This window comes from Strongylocentrotus purpuratus, unplaced genomic scaffold, assembly GCF_000002235.5.
Source record: "Strongylocentrotus purpuratus isolate Spur 01 unplaced genomic scaffold, Spur_5.0 spur5_scaffold_1, whole genome shotgun sequence".
Classification (NCBI taxonomy): Eukaryota; Metazoa; Echinodermata; class Echinoidea; order Camarodonta; family Strongylocentrotidae; genus Strongylocentrotus; species Strongylocentrotus purpuratus.
The window spans coordinates 3,159,577-3,185,697 of NW_022145594.1; the positions used below are offsets into that span (position 1 = coordinate 3,159,577).

Sequence of the window (26,121 nt, forward strand, 5' to 3'; positions counted from 1 at the left end):
ACTAGAGGCTTTTTATATTGTTTATATATCGCACTATTCATGAAAAGTCTACATGCTGTTACCTGAATCTTAATTTTGTTTATCACATATACTGTACTGACCTTTGCCAACATGTGAGGGTGTGAAGAAATGAGTTCAAGTCATCTTGAGCAACTCCATTGAACCTGAAGTTTCCCTTCCTGATCTGAGGAAAACAACCCTGTAAAATGTAATAGCAAAATTTGTATCAGTTTAAAGTAAGTGGATCTATTTCATTCTGGCATATAATATATTTTCTTGGGGAATACACACTCAACAGCTAAAGTTACATCCCTTAAACAAAATGAAAATAAGAAGGAAAAAAAAGAAGTATGGAGAATTAAAAAGGCTACAGTAAGAAAAAGAGATTTACATTAGTACTGGTAGTAGTATCCTCTATAGCAGAAGTAGTGGAATATGGTATCTACGACAAGTAAATCAAAATCAACTACCTGTTAGACAAATCTTTATACTTTTTCTCATACTATTAGGGGATCAGAGAACAACAGAGAACAACAGAGAACAGAAAAGCATTACTTTTACGATTCAACCCTTAAAAGGCTTGGGTTGGTGGAAGCAGCCTACTTTCCTGAAAGTAATGTGTTTAAGAAAAAATTATTTCCAAGATCTGTCCCGACTTACTAGCCTAGAACTTGTGCATCTTTGATACTGAATTTATAGAATTTAACCATTGGTTACTGTGCAGCATCGAGAATGATTGCACTATGCACAGCCAAAATAGACATTTACCCATATGTAATGTACACAATGCAGAAAAAGCAAGATGAATGTGACTGCATCTCTGATATGAATCCCCCTACATGTATATTCAATGATCAATGATCCTGTGACCTTTAACATCTGGCCTCACGAACCTAAACTCTTTTCATTTAATATTTTCATGCTCTCACATACCTGAGCCTTGTTTGGTTGAAACTGTTTATTGGTTTAACCCTAATCAGGCAGTGGGGCCATAATGCCCCCCCCCTAGAGTTTTTTGTGCTCCGTCTTTACCACTTGAATTACTTTATATTTTCTTTCAAGTCTTTCACACATTTTGATACCAACTGTGCAATTCGGATCTACGGTAGGGGTGTCAAATTACAATTATTGATCACATGTCAATCAAAATGTGCAATTTTCTCTATTTGCTAGTGTGTTAGACTAAAGAAGAATCAATGTGGGGTTCATCCAACAAAAGAAAACATAAAATATGAAAAACAAGATATGAAATAGTTGAGCTGGTACTATATCATTCACGACATGACAATTAAGGAATTTTACTTAACTTTAATTTCAAACAAACCATGTAGTTCATATGTTAGAGCGTTTAAAATTTTCAAAACAACATAAAACAAATAATTTTCCAACCACTTTACACTATAAAACTGAAATAGGTATGTTTTTATTACATATTATAGTATTAATGACTGCTTTGAGAGAAATAGTTGTTTTATTACGCTCAAGGGAAGGTTAGAATTGTGCTATTCCCCGAGGCTTGCCGAGGGGAATAGCCCAATTGTAACCTTCCCGAGAGCGTATGAAAACAACTATTTCTCGAATATTAAAGCAGTCATTAATACTTTTATATGCCGAAAAAAAATAGACTAAAAAATGAAAAATTAAAAATATTTAACATTTTGTCGAAGACGGGATTCGAACCCTTGCGTACAACAAGAGGTGTACCGAAAACCAACGCTTAGACCACTCGGCTATGGCCCGCCGTTAACATGCTTGGCAGTTTTCTCCAATATATACATTAAAATGGATTGAAACCGGCTTCGCGTGTGATGAATGCTTCGCAAAAGCTCCATATACGGACTCTTCTTTTACTTTTGCAATGCATATTGGCACGAACTTAGATCAAGATCTATCGGCAGATGTTGTTTTTTTGTTTTTGGAAGTTTATTTTCGTCTTCATGTCAACAATGCAAGATAAAATTGTCGGTAAGATCGATCGAGATTCAATTGTATTGAAATTACCGACCAATCCTTCGCACACATACGGCATCCTCCATCGCTCAAACCATTTTTTAACATGTAAACCTATGGGGTAACCATGGAGGCTGACCAACTGTTTTTAATAACCATGGTTATTAAAAATATTGAAATGTTTTATGCATGGTTACCGAGAATTTTACAGGAACAGTTGAAGTTTATGAATGCAATTCGACCAATCAGATGGCTGGATTTCTTAAGTGAGGTATATAATGTGTATTATATCCTGCATCAAAAATTTATTAGTTTTTGGTTGGTTGAGAGCTCGTCACATGACCAGAAATATTCCAACTATTTTAAGGTTGCTCTGAAAAAGTACTATATGAGAGTACTATTGGGGAGTAGAAGTACTATTTGGGAGTTGATTTTTTTTGTTGAAAATTCAGCGAGCGTACAAGATTTCAAATGCCTGCAGTCAGCAACTCCCGCGGTGTCACGGCACTCAGGATGTAAAAATTACGCTAGAGTCACAGTACCTACTGCATTACCTGTATAGCGCCAGCTTTCGGTCTTGAATTTGTGCAAGTTTTGTTGTTGTTATGATCGTCTGCAAAGATGGCGGCCTCCGCAAATCAGAGATTTGACAGTGTCAAAGATGAAGATCTGAATGATTTTATTTATTCTATGGACAGCGACAACACAAAGAAACAAATTAAGTATGGAATGTCAGTGTTTGGCAAATTTTGCAAGGAGGTGGAGGCGAGTTTCGATGATATTGATGGTGAAGGGCTTGATCTACTTCTGTCGCAGTTCTACGCCGGTGCAAGGAACAAGAAAGGGGAACTCTATAATAATAATAATAATAATAATAGTACATTTATAAAGCGCAGAAACTATCCAACATTATGTATATATTCTACTGCGCTACAAGAGCTCCTGATATGCTTAGATTTACGGTACAGTTAATTAAAAAGAAGTGTTTTCAGTTTTGACTTAAAGACGTTTACAGATGATGATTTCCTGACTTCAAATGGCAAGTTATTCCAGAGTTTTGGGGCTGCACAAGCAAATGCTCGATCACCTAGCGTTATTTTTGTTTTGATAGATGGGATCTGTAGCAACAAAGTATCTCGGGAACTGCGCAAGTTGCGATTGTGTTGATTAGGTTTGAAATTCAACAGTTCTTTGATATAAGTGGGAGCTTGACCAAGAAGTGCTTTATATACAATCAGCAAGATTTTGAATGTTATTCTCTGGCGTACTGGTAACCAATGTAGATTTCTTAAAATTGGGGTGATCCGTGTGAATTTAGAACAACCACAGATCAGCCTTGCACAGGTGTTTTGAACCCGTTGCAATCTCACTATTTGACAGAAGAAGAAGAAGTCCATGCAAGCAATACAATTTGCACTACAGCGTCATTTCTTGAACACTAGAGGACTAGACATTGTAAAGGGTAAGGAATTTACTCGCTCAAATCAGACTTTTAATGCTGTTCTTTTGAAACTGAAGACCAGCCAGTGGGAAGGCAAATGTGAAACATCATCCCTCCATCAGTGACGATGATATGGCATGTATCCAAGCAAGTCTAAATTTAGACACAGCTGAAGGTCTACAAAAGAAAGTGTATCTGGACATAATGATTTACTTTGCAAACCGTGGCATGGAAAGTGTGTGTGACATGAAACCGACCGATTTTGATCTCCATTTGGAAGATGGCAAGGAATATTACACTGTCAGAGATATGCACAATAAAAACCATCAAGATGATGAGGACCAAAGTCAGGGTGGACAACTGCATGCACTCCCAGGAAACCCCAGGTGCCCTGTCATGAACATGAAAAAGTATTTGTCGAAACTGAATCCTCAGTGCGAATGGATGTGGCAGAGGCCAAAGCAGAGAGTCGGTAAAAAAGATTGTGTGGTATGCGAATTCCCCTGTTGGGAAATGGACCCTTTCTCAAATGACCAAGAACATTTGTAAAGCCGCTGGTTGCACAAAGCACTACACCAACCACTCCTTGCGTGCAACAGTATTACTTTGCTCAATCACGCAGGGCATGCATCGACAGATATCATGTCCGTTTCAGGCCACCACTCCGAAACATCAATCAAAAACTATGTTCGTACTAGTGAGCTAAAGAAGCGTGAAATGTCAGAAACTCTTTCTAGAATTCATCCAGATCTAGATCAACCATCAAAATCAACAGCAACAACCTCTAATCTAGATGAGATAGAAAACATTGACAATGACGATGATCCAGACATCTTTGACTTCACAGATAGTGGGCATCTACGCGTTATGGATGCCCTTCCCTTGCAAGTGATGCCACCAGCCCAACTTCCACAACCACCGCAACAGCAAGACAGGATGTTTGGAACTATGAACATTGACATGAACCAGCAGAATCTTCACCCACAACAGTTTCATTTTAATAGCTGTGTGGTGAATTTTTACAACAAGTAGACCAGATGAAACATGGAAGGATGTATATATGTTTGAAACATTGTTTGTTAAACGTTTGAAACACTGTAAATATGTTAATCGTTGACGTTGGAACTTGTTCGCGTTAGACTTAGAGTGAGATGATTTGGAATTTTTGGATTCAGTGGAAAACCAGTTGGAGACCTCAAGGCAGGAGCAACCAAGCAAATATTAAAGGTGACCTTTTTTGCTTGATTATAAATTTTTGACTTATTTTGCTTGATTATAAATTTTTGATGTAGGATATAAAACAAATATACCCTGCCTTTTTTTTGAGGTACTGGTTAAAACTATTGGTACTCAGTGATTCCAAAAGTACTATTGGAGTCATCTCTTGCCAATAGTTCTAACCAGAACCTCTCAAGACAGTGTATATTTGTATAATATTATGTAATTTGTTAAACAAATAAATAATTTTTTTTTTAATGAAGCAAAATATTGAAAAAGTATTATTCAATATGTGTATCAATTTTCATCTTCGTACAGCCAACCATAGCCGAAATCTTAGGGGGGAGGGGGTCATAATGCAACCTCTCGTGACAAATCTTTACAGGCTTCTTGCAGTGCTCAAGGGTTTCATACGTGTACCCTACGGCCAACGCTCAAAATACACGCGGGCGCTGGGCGATTCGCCCCCGGGAGCTCCATAATCGCTCCCGTCAGGTTGCTCACGGGGGCGATTGCAAAATTAAAAATCGCCCCCGTGGAATTATAAAATAAAAATTATCTTTTCTGATATAACTTTAACACAATATTGAGTATCAATTTTCAAACCTTAAACCAATGAAATGGAACTTAGATGGCGCTATCTCTCCCATCTCTATGAGTATTACCGATACAAAAAACGGAAGCTCGCACTATATTGTGCGGCCGTCAGCAGTGGCTATACTGCGCCGGTAGTACAGGTTTGCACGCTGACGCCCAATATCTGCTGGAGCTGGAGACGATCACGCAAAGACTGAAATATGCAGAAGTTTTTCGTTGTGAAAAGTGTGAATCTTCTGAAATCTGGTGATTCTAAAAGACCAGCAAATTATGTACCTTGACCAGTAAATCAATATCGAGAAGAACAAGACCAAAGATGTTGCAGGGGTGGATCTAGGCGGTTTAGGGGGTTTAACCCTTCTATCCCCCCTCCCCCTTGGGCTGCCAAGTGAAAATGTGATGTGCATAGAAAAATGCCATCATGTGTGCAGACCAACACAGTATAGATGTCAGTAGATGCCAGGAAAGCATCACTTACGGGGGTTCAAAATAGCACCCCAAAAATGCTACGCACGTTAGTAGATGCCATGAAAATATCACTTACGGGGGTTCAAAATAGCACCAAAAAATCGCCTCGCTGCTTCGCGGCTCGTGGACGATGCTCCGCATGTTAGGAGATATCAGGAAAACATCACTGTCTTACGGGATTCAAAATAGCAACAACAAAATATCGCCTCGCCGCTATGCGGCTCGTGGACGATAAATGATAATGATAAAAAACAAGGAATTAGGAGTTTCATGGGTACCAATGGAAATTTGTAAAAAAATTAAGAGTCCCCTTCAGCACTAAAAGAGCCCCCGTGAGAAGGCTCACGGGGGCTCTTTTTTTTTGGAAAGAGCCCCCGTGGACAAAAAATTAATTTGAGCCCTGCCTACGGCTCCCTCACGGGCCCCTCAAGAGCCCCAGGTGAATGCACAACAACAGGCGTCTGCCGTCCAGGGGCCATTTTAAATGAATATTGCCCTTGCGGGTCCCTCACGGCGGCATCTCAAAACGTACAACGCAGCTTTAAATACAGGAAGTGCGGATGCCAGAGGACAAATAAGTCAGTGCACCTCACGGCACCCGACCGGGCACCTTCCGGGAGCCATGGGTGCACCTGTTCATCGGACGTAGCCCGTAAGCTTACCGGCCGGCACCCTGCCGGCACCCTTACGGGCGCCTTGCATTTCACTCGACCAATATTCACCGGGCACCTCCCGGGCGCCGCAGAATATGTGACCATATATGCTGTAGAAATGAAAATCGGAAGGTTCCTGTACGGTCTCGTAATCCACGTCAAGCCACCGGGTAGGGAAAATCGTACGGAGCCTGGTTTATATGTGATGTAGGCATAACACTGCATTAGCTGTAATATGTGCCAAAACAAACCGTAATAAATATATGTGATCGTACCAAGATATTTTTCAAAACTATGAAAGCGCATCGGAAAAGACAACTGCCCAAAAATAACGTAAGCAGATAGTCTTCCATGAAATGCCACAAAATAGTGATATTCGAGGAGTTACTGGGTACCATTTTATTGAAATGCTCATCTATTGTTTAATAGTGCTAATCACTACACTCTAATCCACTGCTATACTGCTTTTTACCGCAGAGGGCAGTAGAGTGAATTCTAGCGTAGTGATCAAGATGGACAGTACATGTATAAGAACCTCACACCACCCCTATACAAATTTCAGTACACTTACATGCGAGCTCGACAGCGTGCTCGCCGGCGAGTTCGTCGACGAGCACGCAGACGAACTCGCCAGCGAGCTCATTCGTTCCAAATATGCAAATTAGCTGCGAGCATGCCAGCGAGCTCGTTAATTTGGGGAAAAACAGCTTGAGGCTAGCTTTTTTGGCAAGCTCGTCACTGGCTGATAAGCTCGTTGGCGTGCTCTAAATATGCAAGCTCGTCGGTGAGTTCATTGGCAAGCTCGTCTATAAGCACTTCGAAAATCTCGTGGAAAAAAATGGCTGCAAGCTTAATGGCGTGCTTAACAGCAGGTTGGCTTGAGAACAAATTTGTGTCTACATATAGAGGGGAATTTGATGATCCTGTTGAGCTATTGGCAGGCATATATATATATATATATATATATATATATTTATCTAACTTAGCAACCTTCCAATATCCTGTTAACATCTGCAGGCTGGCTATATATGCAGGGACAATTCAGTTGGTAAGCTGGCAAGCTGGTGAAGAATACAGTGATCCTCTTTAGAATTAGGGCAAATTAAAAGCTCATTACTTCTGGGATATCAATCAATTAAATCAGAAATAAAATATAACTTAAAACAAGTAGCTCTTTATTAGAGTCAATACAATCCCTGTTTAATGCATGTTACTTGTATGCGCAGTTCACAACTTCACACAACAATATGAATGAATAAATGATTTCCAAAGCCCATTCAGATACTAAATATAACTAATAACTCCTGATATATCACTATTTCTGTGACATTTCTTGGACAACTATTGATTTCATGTATCTGCATGTTTACAATAATTTTGAGAAGTTTTTTTTGTTTGTCATTATGCTCTCATAGTTTTGAATGATATATCGGTACAATCACGTTCTTATCTAGGTTTGCAACAGCGATTAGTAACGCAAGCAAACAAGTAAGCAAACGTATCATGTATTAAAAGAAACTCATGGTATTTAGACCAAAAGAAAAGCAATAAACAATGCCAAACATGGATGAAAATAACTTCATATGAAATATATTCGATATCACCCAAGGTATGCATGCTATGTATTTTCAAAGGTATTTGGCTGCTACAATGAAATTTAAGCATATTAATGGGAACATTTAGATCTAACAACAGAAGTAGATCTAGCAGATGTTTTCTGTTGTATCATTTTCACATTAAAAAAACATATATACATATGCAGCATACAACTATTACTGCTGTTTCTTTCAGGCCGGACAAAATATCTTATTTTATCTTGTGAATTTTTTAAAAATTAGATCATTAACAGATTAGTTTCAATATTAAAGGTATTTATAACTCTGGATTTTGTGTGCACGTGCAAGACCCCTAAGTCAGGAGGTTTGTTACTATGGTTCAGTTTGGTAAATTCAAGCCCAAACTAAAATTGGCTCTTAAAAACTATATGACAATTTCTCATATAAATCAAACTTGGAAAAGGTTGGATATTGATTATTGATCAAAACAATGTCAATCTTAACATGCTTGAATTTCAACTGAATCAGTGCATGTGTAGTTTTCAAAATCCTTCCATGTTTCATGTCTATTCAAATATACCAAGTGAATGGCCTTAAAAAAACAGATATACATGTGCACCATATTAAACTATTACCGCTATTTCTTTCTTTCAATGTCCTCCATGTCATTAATATTAAGACACACATACCTGTATGGATGATGCATTTGCTATCAATGCAGGGTAGAATTCCTTATTGAGTGACATATCAAGTTTCACGTCAGTCAGCTTTGGCATAGAACACAGTGTTTCTGCTAGGTGATGTGATGTGGCTGGTGTGGGACGGTTGCGATATGTAAGCTTGAGAGTCTGGACCTACATTGTTTGTGAATATAGTTAAGCAGCACATCTATGAATGCAGATGTTTTATTTAGTAATTTCTGACTGTATTCGTACATTTCACACAAATGCCATTAATTACATAGTTGTATTCATAATAATATTCTCAACAAGAATGATAGAATAGATTATCAAATTCAAATTCTTGACTAATGAAGAAGAAAAAAGAACACTCAAGTTTCTATGGAGAGGAGGATTTAGTAAAAAGTGACCTGTAAGTATTCTTGATGGGGATTCCAACCTGTTTGCATTTTAAAATCCTACTCCTTCTCACACTGAAATGAATGATAACCATAAATGTATATGTGCTATTAATGTTTTAAAGGTATTCATAATTCTGGATTTCATGTGCACAAGAGGTAATTTATTGCTATGGTTCAGTTTGGTAAATTTAAGCCTTTATTGAAATTGGCTCTTAAAAAAGGATAAGATTTATTTTTACTATTAATCTAACTTGGAAAACATTGGATAATGATAATTGATCGAAACAGAGTCAAACTTAAACAGTAGGCTTGCGGGTGCACCATGTGAGAGAGAGGGAGGATTGAGGAGTCCTCAAAACGACTCTCAGTAATCGTCCTGAAAAGAACTGTTGATGTAGTCTTGAAAAAGACTGTTGGTTATCTTTCTTAGCTAATAGTTCTAAGGAGAACTATAGCGCTTGGAGAGGATAAGTGGCGGGAGTGGCTCAACGTTTCGAACAGGTTGACTATCCGTCATCAGGACTCGGGAGTGGAGAATAGCTGGCGTTCGTGAGCTTAAGTCACCGGGGTGCGGACGTGGGGGAAAAATACATGACTGTGTGGGCTTGAGTCACCGGGGTGTGGACATGGATGGTCTGCTCGTCCGTCTACCTATCTGTCTGGGCTGGAGTCTCCGGGTTGCGGACTTTGGGGAGTTTCGAATCCTCCTTCTCTCTCACATGGTGCACCCGCAAGCCTACTGTATATCTACATCACCATGCAAGCCGATACTTATAAGCAGCATCAAAGTCAATCTTATAAACACTTGAATTTCAACTGAATCAGTTTCCTTTATTTCCATGTTGCATGACTATTCATAAATATTCTGTGAATGAACTTTAAAAAACAAAAGTGTTTTTGCCATTAGAACAAGGGAAACGCTCTCGGCGGTCTCGCCTGCATTACGCAATTTGATAAGATGAAAAATTGAGGTTGGAACATTATTTATAGATAGGGTGGCCCATTAGCAGGCCCCCAAAAATGAAATCCTCTGAATATAATTAGCATTTTGAAGTGAATATTGATTGAACAAATAAGAAAAAATTGATTCATTTATTCTCATATATCAAGTTGTGAAAACATAATCCAAGTCTACTGACCTAAAATGACCTTTGACTTTGTGACCTGGAATTTGTGTCATATGACTTGTGATACTTGATATCTCTGGGTACAAGTTTCATGGAATTTGAACAAACACTTTTGAAAATATAAAAATTCGAAATCTTGATGTTGATGCCACAAAAAGTCTCTAAGTTTGTTGACCTAAAATGACCTTCGACCTTAACTTAGTGACCTGAATTCTACTCACATGATTGGGGATACTTGATTACCCTATAGTCCAAGTTTCATTGACTAAGAACTTATACTTTCAAAATTATATCAAAAATTCAAAAAGTTTTTGATAATGATGCCACAACATAGTCCAAGTCTGTTGACCGGAAATGACCTTTGACCTTCACTTTGTGACCTAAAATTCAACTCACATGCTTGGGGATACTTGATAACCCTATAGTCCAAGTTTCATTGACTAAGGACTTATACTTTCAAAATTATATCAAAATTTCAATAACTTAACCTTAGGTTAAGTTTTTGATGTTGACGCTGTCGCCGTCGCCGTCGCCGTCACCGGAAAAGCGGCGCCTATGTCTCGCTTTTTTGCTACGCAGGCGAGACAAAAAACCCTGATATACATGTGCATCATATAATCACTAATACTCTTTTTTGTCTTCAATGACCCTTTAAATAATTAGAACACACCTACCTGTATGGATGATGCCTTTGCTTTCAATGCAGAGTAGAATTCCTCATTGGGATCCTCTCCAGTGAATGAGAGGCAAGTCAGGTTTGGCATGGAACACAGTGCTTCTGCTAGGTGATGTGAGGCTGTAGTGGGCCGGCGAAGCTGGATATCATCCATCCCGAACATCTGGACCTGCATTGTTTGTGAATATAGTTAAGGAGCATGTCTATGAATGCATATGCTTTATTTACTCATTTCTGCCTCCATTCTTATATTTCACACAAATTCCATTAATTACATAGTTCTATTCATAATAACATTCTCAACAAAAATCATTGAATAGATTTTATTTGCAATTCTTGTCTATTCTCAAAAATAACACATTAAAGTTTCTATAAAGAAAGTGATTTAGTACAAATGATTTTTGGGTGGTCTGTCGATGACAGATCACCTATTGATTTTGTTAGAATTTTCTTTCTTTATTTATTTATTCTTTATTTTTATTTCTTCCGTACACTTTTTTGTGCACACGTTCACTCGAAATCGACATGGTCAATTTCCTTCAAATTTCTGTCAGTCATCAGGCCCTATAGTAGGAGACCAGCCTGTAGGTCCCGTGACCAATCTCTGGGAACAAAGGTTTGAAAGTGTTCGATGAATACCGAACAATTTTGACTTGGGCTGCCCCCTTGAAAATCCCGGGCATTTTCGTGAGGGGTCAACAAAGGTCACACAGGGATAAAAATTCAAATAGTTCCAATCGTGTCGATATGTATATCAAATTACTCGTCTGGTCATGAGGATTCCAAAAATGTATAGTTTGCTATACCTCCGACCCTAAATGAGGGCGCTATGGTCAAAAACGTTGAAAGGTCAGCACACTTTTGACTGGTGGTCAAATTCACTAACACAGTGAACCTTATTAAATCACATATCAAATTACTCGTCTGGTCATAAGGATTCCGAAAATGTATAGGTTGTTATACCTCCGACCTTAAATGAGGGCGCTATGGTAAAAAAGGTCAATGCACTTTAGAAATTCACAAACACAGTTAACATTGTCCGATTCTAATGATTTTAGGGTCTAATCATATGTTTTCTGACATAACAAATCCAACTAAGCAACTTTTAAAATCAGAAGTGGTTGCCATAACCTTGAAATTTCCCCCAAACCCATGGATAAGAAGTTGTTAGATGTTTGTCACCGAAACGGCAGCCATTTTGAATGTACATGGTCAAGGTAAGCACTTTTACTTTTAAAAGTTGTATCAACATCATCATGATGATCATCATCATCATCGTCATCACCATTACTATCAAGATCATCATCATCATCATCATCATCATGATCATCATTGTTTACATGTCTTTATAACTTCTCCCTTTCTCAATATAGTAAATATTATATAATCTATCATAAGACTTGAAGACAGACCACCTTATTCGTCCTCGTGACGAACTAAATTCTAGTTTAACATTCTATATGTATTCTTTGTAGGGCTTTCAACCTGTTTGTATCGATATGTCCTACTCCTAATAACATTTAAATTAATACTACTCGTAAATAATCCTTTGCTATGCGCACAAGACGGTTAGACCCTAAGTCAGAAGTTTTGTTAGTGCAGTTTGGTTAATTCAAGCCTTTATCAGAATTGGCGCTTAAAAAGCTGTATGACATATTTCATATCAATCAAACTTGGAAAAGGTAAGATATGACTATCGATCAAAACAGTGTAAATCTTATACAAACTTGAGTTTCAAGTGAATCAGTACATGTGTAGTTTGCTTTTATTTCATGTTTCATGACTGTTCCAATATACCAAGTGAATTGCCTTTAAAAAAGGAGTGTTTTGAGAGAAGAAAAAAACATACGTGTATATACATGTGCACAATATAACTATTACTGCTCTTTCTTTCTTTCAATGACCCTTTCCATGATAATTACATAAGTACACAAATACCTGTATGGATGATGCCTTTCCTTTCAATGTAGAGTAAAACTCCTCGTTGAGATCCCCGTCAGAGAGTATCAGTTTAGTCAGGTTCGGCATAGAACACAGTGCTTCTGCTAGGTGATGTCCTGAGGTTGGTGTGGGAAACTGGATACAATCAAGCTCGATAGACTGGACCTGCATTGTTTGTCAATATAGTTAAGAAGCTAATCTATACATGCATTTGTTTCATTTACTAGTACTAATTTCTAATGGCATTCTTATATTATCACCTCGGGTATGTATAACACAGCTGTATTTATATTCAGATTTGATTAAAATAGTGATGTCATAGTAGTACAACTTGTAATATACCCACTGACCTGTATTTTAGTTAATACAATGTATGACACTAACCTGTGAAATACATTACAATGGTCTCCTAAAATAGACTTTTTTGTAAAGCATTCAATAAATGGATGATCAAATTTTCATTTTGAACAGTGGTCTATGACAGTGTAGGCATATGGCGCCAGTGGCAAACAACAGCACTTAGCAAAATCTTTCATTGAGGCCTACAAGTCGAGGCCTACAAGTCGAGGCCTTACATATTTAGTAATATCATACTGTCTATCTTTAGACCGAGGTTTCCTTGGTTTATTTTAATAGGAAAATGCAAATTGAATATTATTAAGTTGTTTGACAGCATCACTCAGTCTGATTTGATACGAGATATATCTCATTAATGAAACATTGTATCTAAAGACCAAGGTTTCCTTGATTTTGGAAAATGCATAACTGATTATCTTTATACAGTAGGCTTGCGGGTGCACCATGTGAGAGAGAGAGAGGACTGAGGAGTCCTGAAAAGGACTCTGACTCGATAATATTGCTTGGGGGTGTGTAGTCCTGAAAAGGACTGTTTGTTATCTTTCTTAGCTTATAGTTCGAAGGAGAACTACAGCGCTTGGAGAGGATGAGTGGCTCGGCGTTTCGAACAGATTGACTATCCGTCGTCAGTTATTATCTTTAGTTGCAAGATATCAGCACCCAGTCTGATTGTATCTAATTGGTATCTTTAGATAATCATATTAGTTTCAGTGTTGATGTAATAAAGGGAATTTATACAGACTTAATCATGAAGCTACATGTAGCTAGATTAGGCTAGATTAGGCTAGATTAGCCAAAATTGTCCGTTCTGAAATAATTTGACAGCCAGGCAAACAATCATGTTAGCGTCCAAAAATGGGGTTCTAGGACATCTCCTAAATTACGTCTCTGCTCACTGATGTAACAGTTTGCTCTCAAAATATTATTCTTTCAATATAGTATGGTTGTCAATCAAACTAAAACGTACATGTGTGAGTCTAAATCAATTTCTTACTGGTATTTAGACTATATAGCCTTTACACTGTTTCATTAATTAGATATATAAAGGAAAGGGAGAGAGAGAGGGTGTGCAGGAAATAAATATATGGTACATTCTACTTTTTCTTTTAAATCAAGGGAAAGACCATTAGAGAGTGAATTCGTGGTCTCATCAAAATAATAATCCAATATTGAAACATCATTATGATGAGAGAAGATAGGGAGAAGGAGGGGGAAAAAAGACAGATAGACAGAGAGAGAGAGAGAGAAGGATGAAGGTATAGAAGAAAATTGTTTAAAAGTTTTAACAGGAATACGTAACATTTCATTACACAGCGCAAGCAAGAGAAGTAAAAAAATAAAACCAATGGTTATCACAACAAAATCTAAAAAGAGTATTTGTACTTTTATATGGAAATCAATAAGTTAAAATTCATGAAGGATAGATTTGTTTTTAATATTCTATAGTTTTAAGTTTATGTTAATATCTATGAAACAAATTAAGATGGCATCAAAAAATCTTCTTACCTATCTTTTAGATTAATTCAAACATTTCAAATATATGTCTATATGATCATAAACATCCTTGATCTGGGAGTGCCTTGTTTAATTAAGATACAAGAATAAAAATATAAAAAATCACTTCATGGTGTGACAAAATCAATGGCAATAGTGATCCCATGGACAGTATCACTTGCACGTTTGATTCCGAGAACAAAATCACTATGAGACTGATTTTGTGACAAAATCAAATATTTGAAAAGATTTTGTGACGGAATCACACATGTGTCACGTATATGGTGCCCCACGGAGCATAGTTGGAAGTGGAAGGGGGGCGACATGAAAATGTTGACATCTAGTGCAGTGGTCTTTGTTCGCTTAATATCCTTAATTCAGAGTTTCTTTTATGATCGATTGACCTAGAAAAAGGATAGGCGAAAACCAAAATAAAACACTTCTATCGAAATTGATGTGTAGAATTGTCACATCTGGCATTTGTTCTTAGCCCTGGCATTTTACCTCTGATATTTTAACCTCTCACATTTTTTCACCAAATAAATTGTCCTTTGGTAGCTGCTAGGGAGGGGGTAAATTAGCGAGCTTTCGATTTTAGGCACCCGACGTGGGCTACCACGGGTGACGTCATGTTTATCCCCTGCGCATGTGTGAGCTTCTGGGCCCACGTTCCCTTCCAAATCACTCGACAGGAGTTGGGGGCAATTTCTGTGAATCCACGTCGCCGTGAAAACTTCAATGTGAGTGTAGTTTCATAACCTTCTTTCATGTTATTCTTTGTTTTTATTATTCTATTATTTCCTCTTGCTATCTTTTGTTTCTTTTTCTATCACCTTTTCTTATGTTATTCCTTGTTTTATCATTCTATCACTTTCTCTTTCTTTCTTTCCTTATGTTATTCTTTGTTTCTTCCTTCTATCACCTTCTCTTATTTTATTCTTTGTTTTTATCATTCTATCACTTCCTCTTTCTATCTTTCATTATGTTATTCTTTGTTTCTTCCTTTTATCACCTTTTCGTATGTTATTCTTTGTTTTTATCATTCTATCACTTCCTCTTTCTATCTTTCCTTATGTTATTCTTTGTTTCTTCCTTCTATCATCTTTTACTATCATGTTATTCTTTGTTTGTATCATTCTATCACTTTCTCTTTCCTTATGATATTCTTGTTTCTTCCTTTTATCACCTTTTCTTATGTTATTCCTTGTTTTACCATTCTATCACTTTCTTTTTCTGTCATTCCTTATATTATTCTTTGTTTCTTCCTTCTATCACCTTCTCTTATCTTATTCTTTGTTTTTATCATTCTATCACCTTCTCTTATGTTATTCTTTGTTTTTATCATTCTATATCACCTTCTCTAATGTTATTCTTTGTTTTACCATTCTATCACTTTCTCTTTCTGTCATTCCTTATGTTATTCTTTTTTTCTTCCTTCTATATCACCTTCTCTAATGTTATTCTTTGTTTTACCATTCTATCACTTTCTATTTCTGTCATCCTCATGTTATTATTCTTCGTAAAGGATTTTTCGCGAACTGTGAATTTATTACCTGATTTAATCACCTGATATTAAAAAATTGGTCACGTGACCGACGAAAGCACCGTCGTGAAAAATCGAAAGCACTGCCGCGAATGGAACGAACGTGAGCTGCGCAACGTCTCCACCTTTCAGTACCTCAAAGTAGCCGACGTCGGGTGCCTAAATCGAAAGCTCGCTATTGTCTAAGGGGTACAATGTAGTTGTCCAGATAGAGTCTATGAGGTTGTTCACACCGGCAGAGATAGCGCGCGCTAGACCGCGCTATCTCTGCGGTTTGGAAGGTACAATGTCGGTTTGGTCCGCCCAACAGCGAGCTACGGCAAGCAAAAACGGCGTGCCACTAGAGCACCTCTTGAGGGTGGTCCACGAGAGAAAGCGCGGTCTAGCGCGCGCTAGAAAAAAGGGGGTGCTACGATAGACCGCGCTATCTCATTGCGGTGTGAACAGCCTCTATGAAAGTAATTTAAATCGTGCAAACCCTGCTACCCAGGTACTATAATCATATAATTATCTGTATTCATCTAATTATTGTATATATTTTAGTTGTTGTTTGTGTTATGTGATGTAAAATTTAACATCTTCCATTTGGTAAATTCCATAGAGGGGCCAGAATCGACAAGCAAATACATGTACTATTTTCTGGAATTTCATGAGTTGACCGTTGTGCCCTTGAACTTTGACCTATTTACTCCAACATCTGATGAGATTGTCTTCCTATGGTGATACATACTACCATCAAGTTTAAAGTTCATATCTCAAGTGGTTCTTAAGATATGACGTTAACGAGAAAGTGGGTCGAACGGACGGACAGCCCAAGACTAACATAAAGCCTCCGGCAGCACCTTTGGTGGGCAAATTAAGGCATAAAAATGATAATAATAAACCTTTAACTTTCACGAATATAATATTTCTAGGATTAATAAATACATATACCTGATTTTCAGTACATGCCCAAACATGTTATACAATCCTTAATCCCAAGTTGTAAGTATTATGCAAATTCTCTTCTTGCAAAAGCGAATGTGACCAATACTAAAAAGCATCAGAGTCCAAACTAAAGGCAAGAATCACTCTCCCTTCTCATTTCTTCCCATTGATTGTAGTCTAAAAAATGAGTACATTTTTGTTATCTACCCAATGTTTTACTACCCTGTGACGTATCTTGCAAAGTCCCCTCCATTTGACCCTGTAATAAAATACTTTAAAAATGTATGATTTTCCTTAATGATCTTACATTCACCCTAAATATAATTATTACAAATAAGTTTTACGCAACCTCTGAACGAAACAAATCTATTCCGTCATCAATAACAAAGAAAATGAAAGTTTTATGAAATTGTCTGCAAAGAGCAAATTGGAGAGGAGCTTTAATACAAGATACATCAGAGTTACAAATGTGTTTTTTATTGAGCTTTATGAATTGAAAAAAAATGCCATCAAAAATTCATAACTTTTGTATCTTCAATCAGATATTGTTCAAACTTTCACCCACGTTTCTCTTATTTTTCTGCATTTATTAAAACAAACTGAATATCAAGGTGGACTTCCCCTCTAAGTATGTTGTGATCTTCCTACATGTGAGTTTATTTTAGAGCATTCAAGTTCTATAAGCATACAGCTGTTTACATGGTGCTCCCCGCCCACACTCTAGGTTTCCACAGTTAGTTTTCACACTTGAAAGCTTTTGTTAACAATGCTGCCAACTTAGTGAAAAGACCATTGATATAATCTTCTGTACAAAAAAACAGCATATATGAGATATTAAAAGGAATTAGAAAAGGGAAGAGATGGTATTGGAATGAAATGAAATTAAAACTCACACATACATCAAAATTGTGGATTAACTGCTCACCTTTGATTCTTTTCCTTTCCTTGCAAGTGTTTCAAAAAAAAGATGGTGGAATGCAGCTTCGTTAACAAAAAAATCCTTCAAGGATGGAATGGAGCATATCATCTCTGCCACATCAAGTGACATAGTAGGTCCACAATCTCTCTCAATACCGAGTTCAACCTGATAAAATGACAAAGTGATTACTGATGGGATGCAGAATATAGATGTTCACTTGGATGTAAGCCAAACATGAGTAACCTACATGAGTGTTTGCCCTAAATTTGCTGCTAGAACTACAGAGAGTAAGAGGGAAAAGGAAATAACTAAGGGTACAGGCTGAAGAGCTATCACCATGACATTTCATATCAGATTCCAATTTTTGCGACAGTAGGAATATCTCATCTTAGTTTACCATGTAATAAACAGAGAATCCTTAAACAAAATTAAATGAGAGTATAACTCTAAGAACAGGTTTCAAAGGAGATTATTCAAGTCCACACCATCTGGTGCCTCAATCATACCTTAATCATTTATAAATGTCAATTGGAATATACCATCACTAAATGAAAAGGGTGGATACAGAGCAAAAATATAGGCTCGCAACAGAGAAAAAAATTTTTTTTTATAAAATGCTTAGAATGGACTAAAACGTATGCAAAATGATTTTGAGACGATTTTGAGCATTTCAAAATTTTGCGCGCGCATTGACGCGCGGACGTACGCGCACACGTGCGTTATTTGACCTGCAATTGACCGGACGGATATTGACCTTGATCATGATAATTATGAATGAGAAATAACCTTTGGTTATGAAGATATGATCATGTGTTGATTTTCGTAAAATTTTACAAAATGGCGCCTAGATGACGTCATCAGTAAAGGTCAATGTTGAAAACGTTATTGTGCTTTGTACATATGCCTATACATGTGTGTGCCAAATTTGAAGGTATTTGATTGAGCCATTTTCAAGTAATCGTGCTTACAAAAAAGTGGTTAGATGTAAGAAAAATAAATAATAAAGGCAATTCTAACGAAATTATAAGGTGGTCTGTACGTTATACAGCCCATCTGAAAAGGTCTAGTTTTTTTTATCAAACTATGATCAAACTTACCACATGTCCCATGAATGCATAACCAGCTACATTGTGTGCTGTCATGTCCTTGGATATGGTCAGCTTAATCTCCTCTGATAAAACCCTGTCCTTCACCAAGGCTGCTACATCTGGGTCCTGACTCTCAAAGGCTACATCAACAATGAAAGTTAACTCTCTACGTATGGCGAATGAATCCCTGTATACTCCCTGAAGCATAGACTTCATTACATGGGTGGCAATACTTTTGTTCTGTGACACAGTGAAGTACAGGAGATACCTAAACTCCTCCTTCCTTGGCAGCACTACTTGCTCAATCAGCCTGTTGAATTCATTACGATCTGATTCATACAGGAAAGCAAGATGGACTCCAGCCATGTACTCCTGAAACAGTTTGTGAGGGAAGAAGACTGGCAATTGCACATAAGAATTCCCTTTATGCATGTCCATGCTAGTGGTAATTCTGTCCTCCTGAGACAAAATCCCGACCCTACAGGCAGTGTCCTTGGATTCTGGGCATATTTCGAAATCATCTTCACCAAAAACCAAGGTATTTTCTAGCAAACCGTTGAAGGCCTGTTTGGCAATTGGTCCAAGGAGCTCATCAATTGTTGTCAAAGAGGCACGAAGTGAGGAGCTGCCTACTTTCTTCACCTCTTTCTGAGCATAATGTTCTTTTAGAAAGGCAATCATTGTTTTGAATATTTGAGAAAAAGTTTTCAGTGATTTAATTTCCTTTAGTTTTTGCTCACCAAGTTCTTTCCACATAAGACACAACATGGCTACATATATAGGATAGTGGGCCATGTTTTCAGATATGACATCATTCTCACGGGTGAACTGGATAAGCTGATTTGCTTTATCCTCATTCTTTGGAAAGTATTTGTGAATGTAAACTGACAAATTCTCTCTGTTGAAACCCTTAACATGAATGAAAGTGTAAAGCTTCATTAGATCACCATCTGATCTAATCTCTACTGCTTTCCAGGGGCGAGTGGTAACCAAGACTGGGCAAGAGGCAAGTTGGTCTGAACAAAGAATATCTACAAGCCCAATATCACCAGTCTCAGATGAGCTTCCACATGCCTCTGAAGAGTTGACACTTGGCTGTGATGGCTGAAGTTGCATTTGATCAGTAGACTGTGATTCGCAGGATTTTGGCTTCATGATTTCGCCACTGACCTCGTCTAGCCCATCGAATGCAATGAATACCTTGTCAGGATTTGACTGGATATACTCAGTAATCTGAGAAACCGTTGCTGGATTGGTTTTGGCCAGATAAGACTTTACAATCTTGCCAATAGTGTGTTGCTTAAATTCACGTAGAGGAACAATCAAGACCCACACAAAGCGACTGAAATGTCTCCCTTCAATCCAGTCCCAGGCAATCTTAGCACAAAATGTAGTTTTTCCAGCCCCTGCCTCTCCCTGGACCATGATCCGCTTGGGGAACTCTCCATTGACTTCGAGATTAAGGATATCATTGTAATCTAGCATTCGTTTCTCTGTCCCATGTTCTTCTAGTAAGACAAGATTAGTATACATGTCTTTTAACTGCACAATGGAAGCAGGATTGAGAGGATCAGCTCTGATCTTACAGACAGTTGACCTGTACTTGAACTTGAAATCATTTGCACACCGCTCAACCAGTTCAGGAGAAAGTGGTTTGGTCTGAGATCCAGCTGAAGGAGGTTTGGTCTGTGATTCAAGCAGTCTTGATGGTCCTCCTAAAAATACAAAGATAATCCATATTCACATGATTACACATAAATATATATTTTGATACATCTGAAAGGATTTTAAAGGCCTGAGGCTAATAGTGTGACCTACGACAAGGTGCATGTACTCAAAGACGCAAAGTCCTACATGTTTGTTTGAATTTGACTTGTATGAAGTCATGAAGTCAATTATGCAACCGTGGGCAGATGCATAATTAGAGTTTTCATAATGAAATGATCAACGCAAAATAATATAATTTGTTTGTAGATCATGTAAACATAAAGAAAGCTGACAAACATTAAAATTCTGCTGTCACTCAAAGAACTTGTACTATACTCAGGCACGTACGCAGGATTTTTTCAAGGGGGGGTTTTTAACATTTATAAATCAGGCCGAAAATTTCGCAACGACTCAGCCAGCCGCTGAATAAGCGGAGGGGGGGTAAGAGGTCACTTTTTTTTTTTTTGGTCCCAAAAAAATCGCAACTACTCAGCCAACCGCTGAATAAGCGGGGGGGGGGGGGGGGGGGGGGGGGGGGGGGGTAAAAGGACACATTTTTTTTTTTGGTCTCGAAATTTGAAAATTTGACATTTTGCTCCGTTGGGGGGGGGGGGGATAAGGTCAGCTTTTTGGGGTCAACCATGGGAATACTTTTTTTTTTTTCAAAAGGGGGAGGTTTCAGAGAAATTTAGGGGGGTTTACACACAAAAAAATACCACCCACAAAAAAATACCCCCCCCGGGGACGCGCCTGACTATACTGGTGTACAGAAAATATCTACGATTAACAAAGTTAAATTCATGGGGCCTGATAAAATTTGACACTTCTGTAAATTGTGGCAAATGTATAGAACACAGAGCAACACTCACTTTCTTTATGGTAAAAACTCATTTCACTTTCATGCATGGTTTCTATATCTTCAGCAACAATACATGTAGGGCTGGGAATTTTGGGAATAGTTTTAATTTGGGTACCCGCCACCGTCGTCGTCACCAGAAAAGTGGCGCCTATGTCTCGCTTTTTGCTACGCAGGCGAGACAAAAACTGGGGCGAAAATAGAAAGAAAACACACGAGCCGCCATTTTTATTCATGCAGGATGAATGGCCTTGCTGCGAGGTACTTGCATGTGTATATACTGTTTATGTTGATCACGAGGCGGCTAGAATCCACTCTACTGCCATCTGCGGTAAAAAGCAGTAAAACAGTGGATTCAAGTGTAGTAATTAAATATGTTCAGCAGGCCCCTTCACTCCTCAAATATCACTATTTATGTCGCATTTCTTGGATAACTATTGAAATCTTTGTCCAAGTTATGATCTGCTTACGGTAAAATTTTGAGTACCGGTAGTTGTATCTTTCCCAGTGTGATCTTATAGTTTTCAATGATTTCTTGGTAAGATCATGTATATTTGTTAGTATGTTTCGGCACGCATTACAGCAAATTTAAGTGTACTGCGCATCTTTCCGTGACTAGTCCGAACTTGTCCTGCAACAGCAATGAGTATATCTAAATTGTTGTGATTACTAAGTAATTATCAGCTTTTAAACTAAGCATGCAGTGTTAAGAATAACAGACAATTCATTTTGTCTTTAGTACATGTACATCATTTGATCAGTATTTCATGAAGAAGTTTTTTTAGAAAGCTGTTTTATTTATTTATTATTTTTAGTCTGATTAAATCCTGCGTGAATCAAAATGGAGGCTCGAATGTTCTCTTTCTATATTAACACCAGATTTTGAGGCAAGATATTAGCACTAAGCATCACCAAACATGGATGAAAATGATTTAAATTGTTAGAATATACCGATCTGAGACGAAGTACGCATGTGTTCATTTATTTGTTTGATAAATAAGGTCACTTTTAGTTTTAAGGGGTATATTTTTCATTGCCATCCAATTTCGGGAAAGGGATATCTAATTTTTTTGTCTTGGGACCCAAGGCTCTCAGGCAGGATCCGGGTACCAGGTTTTGAGTCCCAGCCCTAAGCAAAAATTAGTATCTGTTTACCTTGGCTGTTTGGAATTAGAGGCTCATTGAGTAATCTGTCTGACAGGCCACCCAAGTCAATCTTTCGTAGTTTGTCTGCCAAAAGCTGCCGTTTGTTTGAGTGTGGAGGTTGCTGCATGACATTCCATTTCATGAATACATCCATAAATGCACTTGCATAGTTCTTCAACTGCTCACTTAGGATTGCTTGTAGCTGAGCACGGGGGATCCCTAGAGATATCCCTACAGCCTCGTAGTATGATGGAGCGATGTCCTGGGCCAGCTTTAGGAACTCCATTTCACTGACAGTACTGTAAAATGAATAATAAATCAATTGGGTACAATAGTATAGAGAACATCCTATTGCCTGAGAAGTCATGTGATACTCAACAATTACATACGTGCTCGAGCATGCAATATATAACAGCCTAGGAATATAAGAATATAATATGCCTGTGATATTATAGTATTAATGACTGCTTTGAGAGAAATAGTTGTTTTTATACGCTCAAGGGAAGGTTAGAATTGTGCTATTACCCGAGGCGTGCCGAGGGGACTAGCCCAATTGTAACCTTCCCGAGAGCGTATAAAAACAACTATTTCTCGAATATTAAAGCAGTCATTAATACTTTTATATGCCAAAAAAAAAGAAGAAAAAAAAAAGAAGAAAAAAAAATTGTCGAAGATGAGATTCGATCTCTTGCGTACAAAAGGTGATAAAACTTAAACCAGCGCCTTAAACCGCTCGGCCAGCGCGCTCTTTCACCATATACAGTAGTTTTCTTTAATATACATTAAAATGAATTGAAAACGGCTTCGCGTGGTCGATGCTTCGCCGCTGCTCCATTAAACGGGCCCTTCTTTTACTTTTGCAATGCATATTGGCACGAACTTAGATCAAGATCTATCGGCAGATGTCGTTTTTTTGTTTTTGGAAGTTTATTTTCGTCTTCATGTCAACAATGCAAGATAAAATTGTCGGTAAGATCGATCGAGATTCAATTGTATTGAAATTACCGACCAATTCTTCGCACACGTACGGTATCCTCGATCGCTCAGACCATTTTTTAACATGTAAACCTATGGGGTAACCATGGAGACTGACCTATTTTCCCAATAACCATGGTTATTGGGATTTTTGACTGTTTTTTAACCATGGTTACCGGGAATTTTCGGGAACAGTTAAAGTTTATGAATGCAATTTCGACCAATCAGATTGCTGGATTACTTAAGTGAGGTACATGTATATAATAACATTTAAAACATATTGGCCCAAGTTGCAGGTCAGCTCAGGGCAGTATTGTTCTGACAAGGGTTATTATTTTAAAAAAGCAGAGTTAGGCAGTAAATGCAATAATGACGATGATGATAATAATAATAAGAAGAAGTAAAGGATTACTTTACTATTTGTCAAAATACTGATAATTTTTAAATGTATATTAATACAATTGATGATGATGATGATGATTATTATTATTATCATTATTATTAATTTTACAATTATCATCATTGTTATTATTTTCATTATTATTACCTTCATCATCATTACTATAATCTGTACCATGCAAAATATTTGTAATCACTAAACGTTTGTTCTATAAAATGATGATTTTAAGTGGCACATTGACTCATTCATGATGATTGACCACATTGAGTGATTTGCCTTGTTTAAAGAAGGTTGAGTTTTTGGGAAAGGTGACAAAAATATTGAGCTTTTTCACACTTTTTTTATTTTAGTACAGAAGGGTATCATAGAACAAAATCTTCCCTGACTGAAAAAGATAGCTCTTCAAATGCCCTCATTTTTTTTCAATGACAAATATTTTGTTTTTGACCACATGCACTTTCCCGACATATGTTTGTGGAGTTCCATATATACATATTTCTGTGTCCAGCTAATACATGTACATGTGACTTTTTAGCAAGACTGGGCAAAATTATTGTTTTGACAACTCCAACACCTCACAGTATACACCATACAACCTTTCCAATCGCTTCCAAACCGTTTCTTTGGAAATGCAATCGCGTAACTATAGGTCCCTGTTTCATAAAACTTGTTATCAATCACAAATGCTAAATTTCTATGACATTCCTGATCTTAGGCTCTCAGCAGAACAAATGCCACAATAGACTAGTTCACGGTTAGCACAACTCTGCAATGACCCTGAATATCCAAAGATCTTCAAAACATGAAGAGGTCCCACTTTGTACATTTTGAAATAATCACTCCTACAGCGATGGAGGTGCTTTAGCCTTTGTTTTCCCTTTTCAAAGAATACTTCCACCTGTGTATCATGGAGTGCACTGCTTGTGCATGAATGAATAATGTTACATATTACTTCCATCAACACATATCCGGTATTTCGTCTCCGTATTTTTCACAATTTGTTCTGCAATAACCTTTATCTGCTCTTGCTCATGCAACCGTGAACTGGCTTATTCTAGTAGATCAAAACAGTTATTGTAACTTGTTATTGATAACAAGGTTTATGAAACAGGGCCCAGAATTCAACGTCATTGTTAACCCTGAAGGTGCTTCTAGTATATGCATACGTACCTTACTGCAGGGTTAGGACCTGGATTGGTTTCAATGTCACCAGATCTCATCAAGAGGATCAGGAGCAGATAGAGAAGGCAGAATCCATCCATGGTGTAAGATGTTCTTTGCACTCTACAGAGATTTAGTCCTCTGGAAAATGGTGATATGACATGAACGAGAATATCTGAAAACAATATTCAAAAATATAAATATTTTACGTACATAAAACAGATGGACTAACTATCATTCAGAGTTTCAATTCACTACATCTTTTAATAATAGCTTAAGGTTTTGGGGGTTTCGACGCCATAAACTTTTTGCCCCCGCCTCCTGAAACCCGCCTTTGGAAAGAATGGCTGGGACCAGCCAAGAAGCTGTGCCTCGCAGGGTTAATATTCACGAAATGCTATATTTGGGCAGAAAACAATGATTTTGTGATTTTTGTTTTTTTGTAGTCGAGAATCAGGGCACACAGCTAGGTTTCTTTCCCAGCATGCAATGAGCGTCATCATGTATTGCACAGTCTACACCATATATAGAGTGCATTCAAGGCTCCTCGGCCCAGCAGTGGCAAGAAGAGGCACAGGAATGGAATCAAATTAATAGATAAATCTTTGTTACGTGCCTCGTTACAAATAATTTTATGTCAATAGTCAGAATGTGAATTGCAAACATTAGTTGTTGTTACATGTAGGTAGGACAACCATGATTTCTTGTCCTAAACTACCTAGATCTAGATCCTATTTTCCTAACAACATCATGGAATACGGTCTACATGCAATTTGCATTCTGACTATTGAAGTACAATTATTTGTAACAGGTGAATTAAATGCTTCTAACAAAGATGTA

At 37.6% G+C, this 26,121-nt stretch overlaps 2 protein-coding genes across 4 annotated transcripts; both read right to left on the minus strand.

The window, feature by feature from the left end:
* LOC105438814 (NACHT, LRR and PYD domains-containing protein 12-like) lies at window positions 1–20,802 on the minus strand. 3 transcript variants are annotated; one of them, XM_030977507.1, is made up of 6 exons: window positions 19,046–20,802; window positions 17,955–18,113; window positions 12,706–12,873; window positions 10,766–10,936; window positions 8,573–8,737; window positions 1–199 (listed from the first exon to the last, which is right to left on the minus strand). In XM_030977507.1, the coding sequence occupies exons 1-6, from the start codon at window positions 20,567–20,569 to the stop codon at window positions 83–85; spliced, it is 2,304 nt and encodes a 767-aa protein (XP_030833367.1). In that variant the 5' UTR covers window positions 20,570–20,802; the 3' UTR covers window positions 1–82. The 3 variants fall into 3 exon arrangements, with proteins under 3 accessions (XP_030833367.1, XP_030833368.1, XP_030833369.1); XM_030977508.1 differs by lacking the exon at window positions 8,573–8,737 and having other exon boundaries at window positions 19,046–20,798; XM_030977509.1 differs by lacking the exons at window positions 8,573–8,737; window positions 10,766–10,936 and having other exon boundaries at window positions 19,046–20,797.
* On the minus strand, window positions 20,575–25,448 carry LOC105438815. The gene is made up of 4 exons (XM_030977773.1): window positions 25,291–25,448; window positions 22,755–23,044; window positions 22,181–22,230; window positions 20,575–20,751 (listed from the first exon to the last, which is right to left on the minus strand). Exons 1-4 carry the CDS (start codon window positions 25,380–25,382, stop codon window positions 20,575–20,577), a joined length of 609 nt encoding a protein of 202 aa, XP_030833633.1. The 5' UTR covers window positions 25,383–25,448.
* Window positions 25,449–26,121: the final 673 nt, after the last annotated feature.

Excerpts from the sequence above, each read along its gene's own strand:
- LOC105438814 (XM_030977507.1), bottom strand. The coding sequence starts at position 20,569 with ATGTATACTAATCTTGTCTTACTAGAAGAACATGGGACAGAGAAACGA. Across the intron at positions 18,114-19,045 it reads ATGCATTCATGGGACATGTG|GTTGAACTCGGTATTGAGAG; the intron begins GTAAGTTTGATC and ends TCATTTTATCAG. Across the intron at positions 10,937-12,705 it reads GAAAGGCATCATCCATACAG|GTCCAGATGTTCGGGATGGA; the intron begins GTATTTGTGTAC and ends CAAACAATGCAG.
- LOC105438815 (XM_030977773.1), bottom strand. The coding sequence starts at position 25,382 with ATGGATGGATTCTGCCTTCTCTATCTGCTCCTGATCCTCTTGATGAGA. Across the intron at positions 23,045-25,290 it reads GGTCCTAACCCTGCAGTAAG|TACTGTCAGTGAAATGGAGT; the intron begins GTACGTATGCAT and ends TTCATTTTACAG. Across the intron at positions 20,752-22,180 it reads GCAGTACACTTAAATTTGCT|GAGGACCATCAAGACTGCTT; the intron begins GTAATGCGTGCC and ends TTGTATTTTTAG.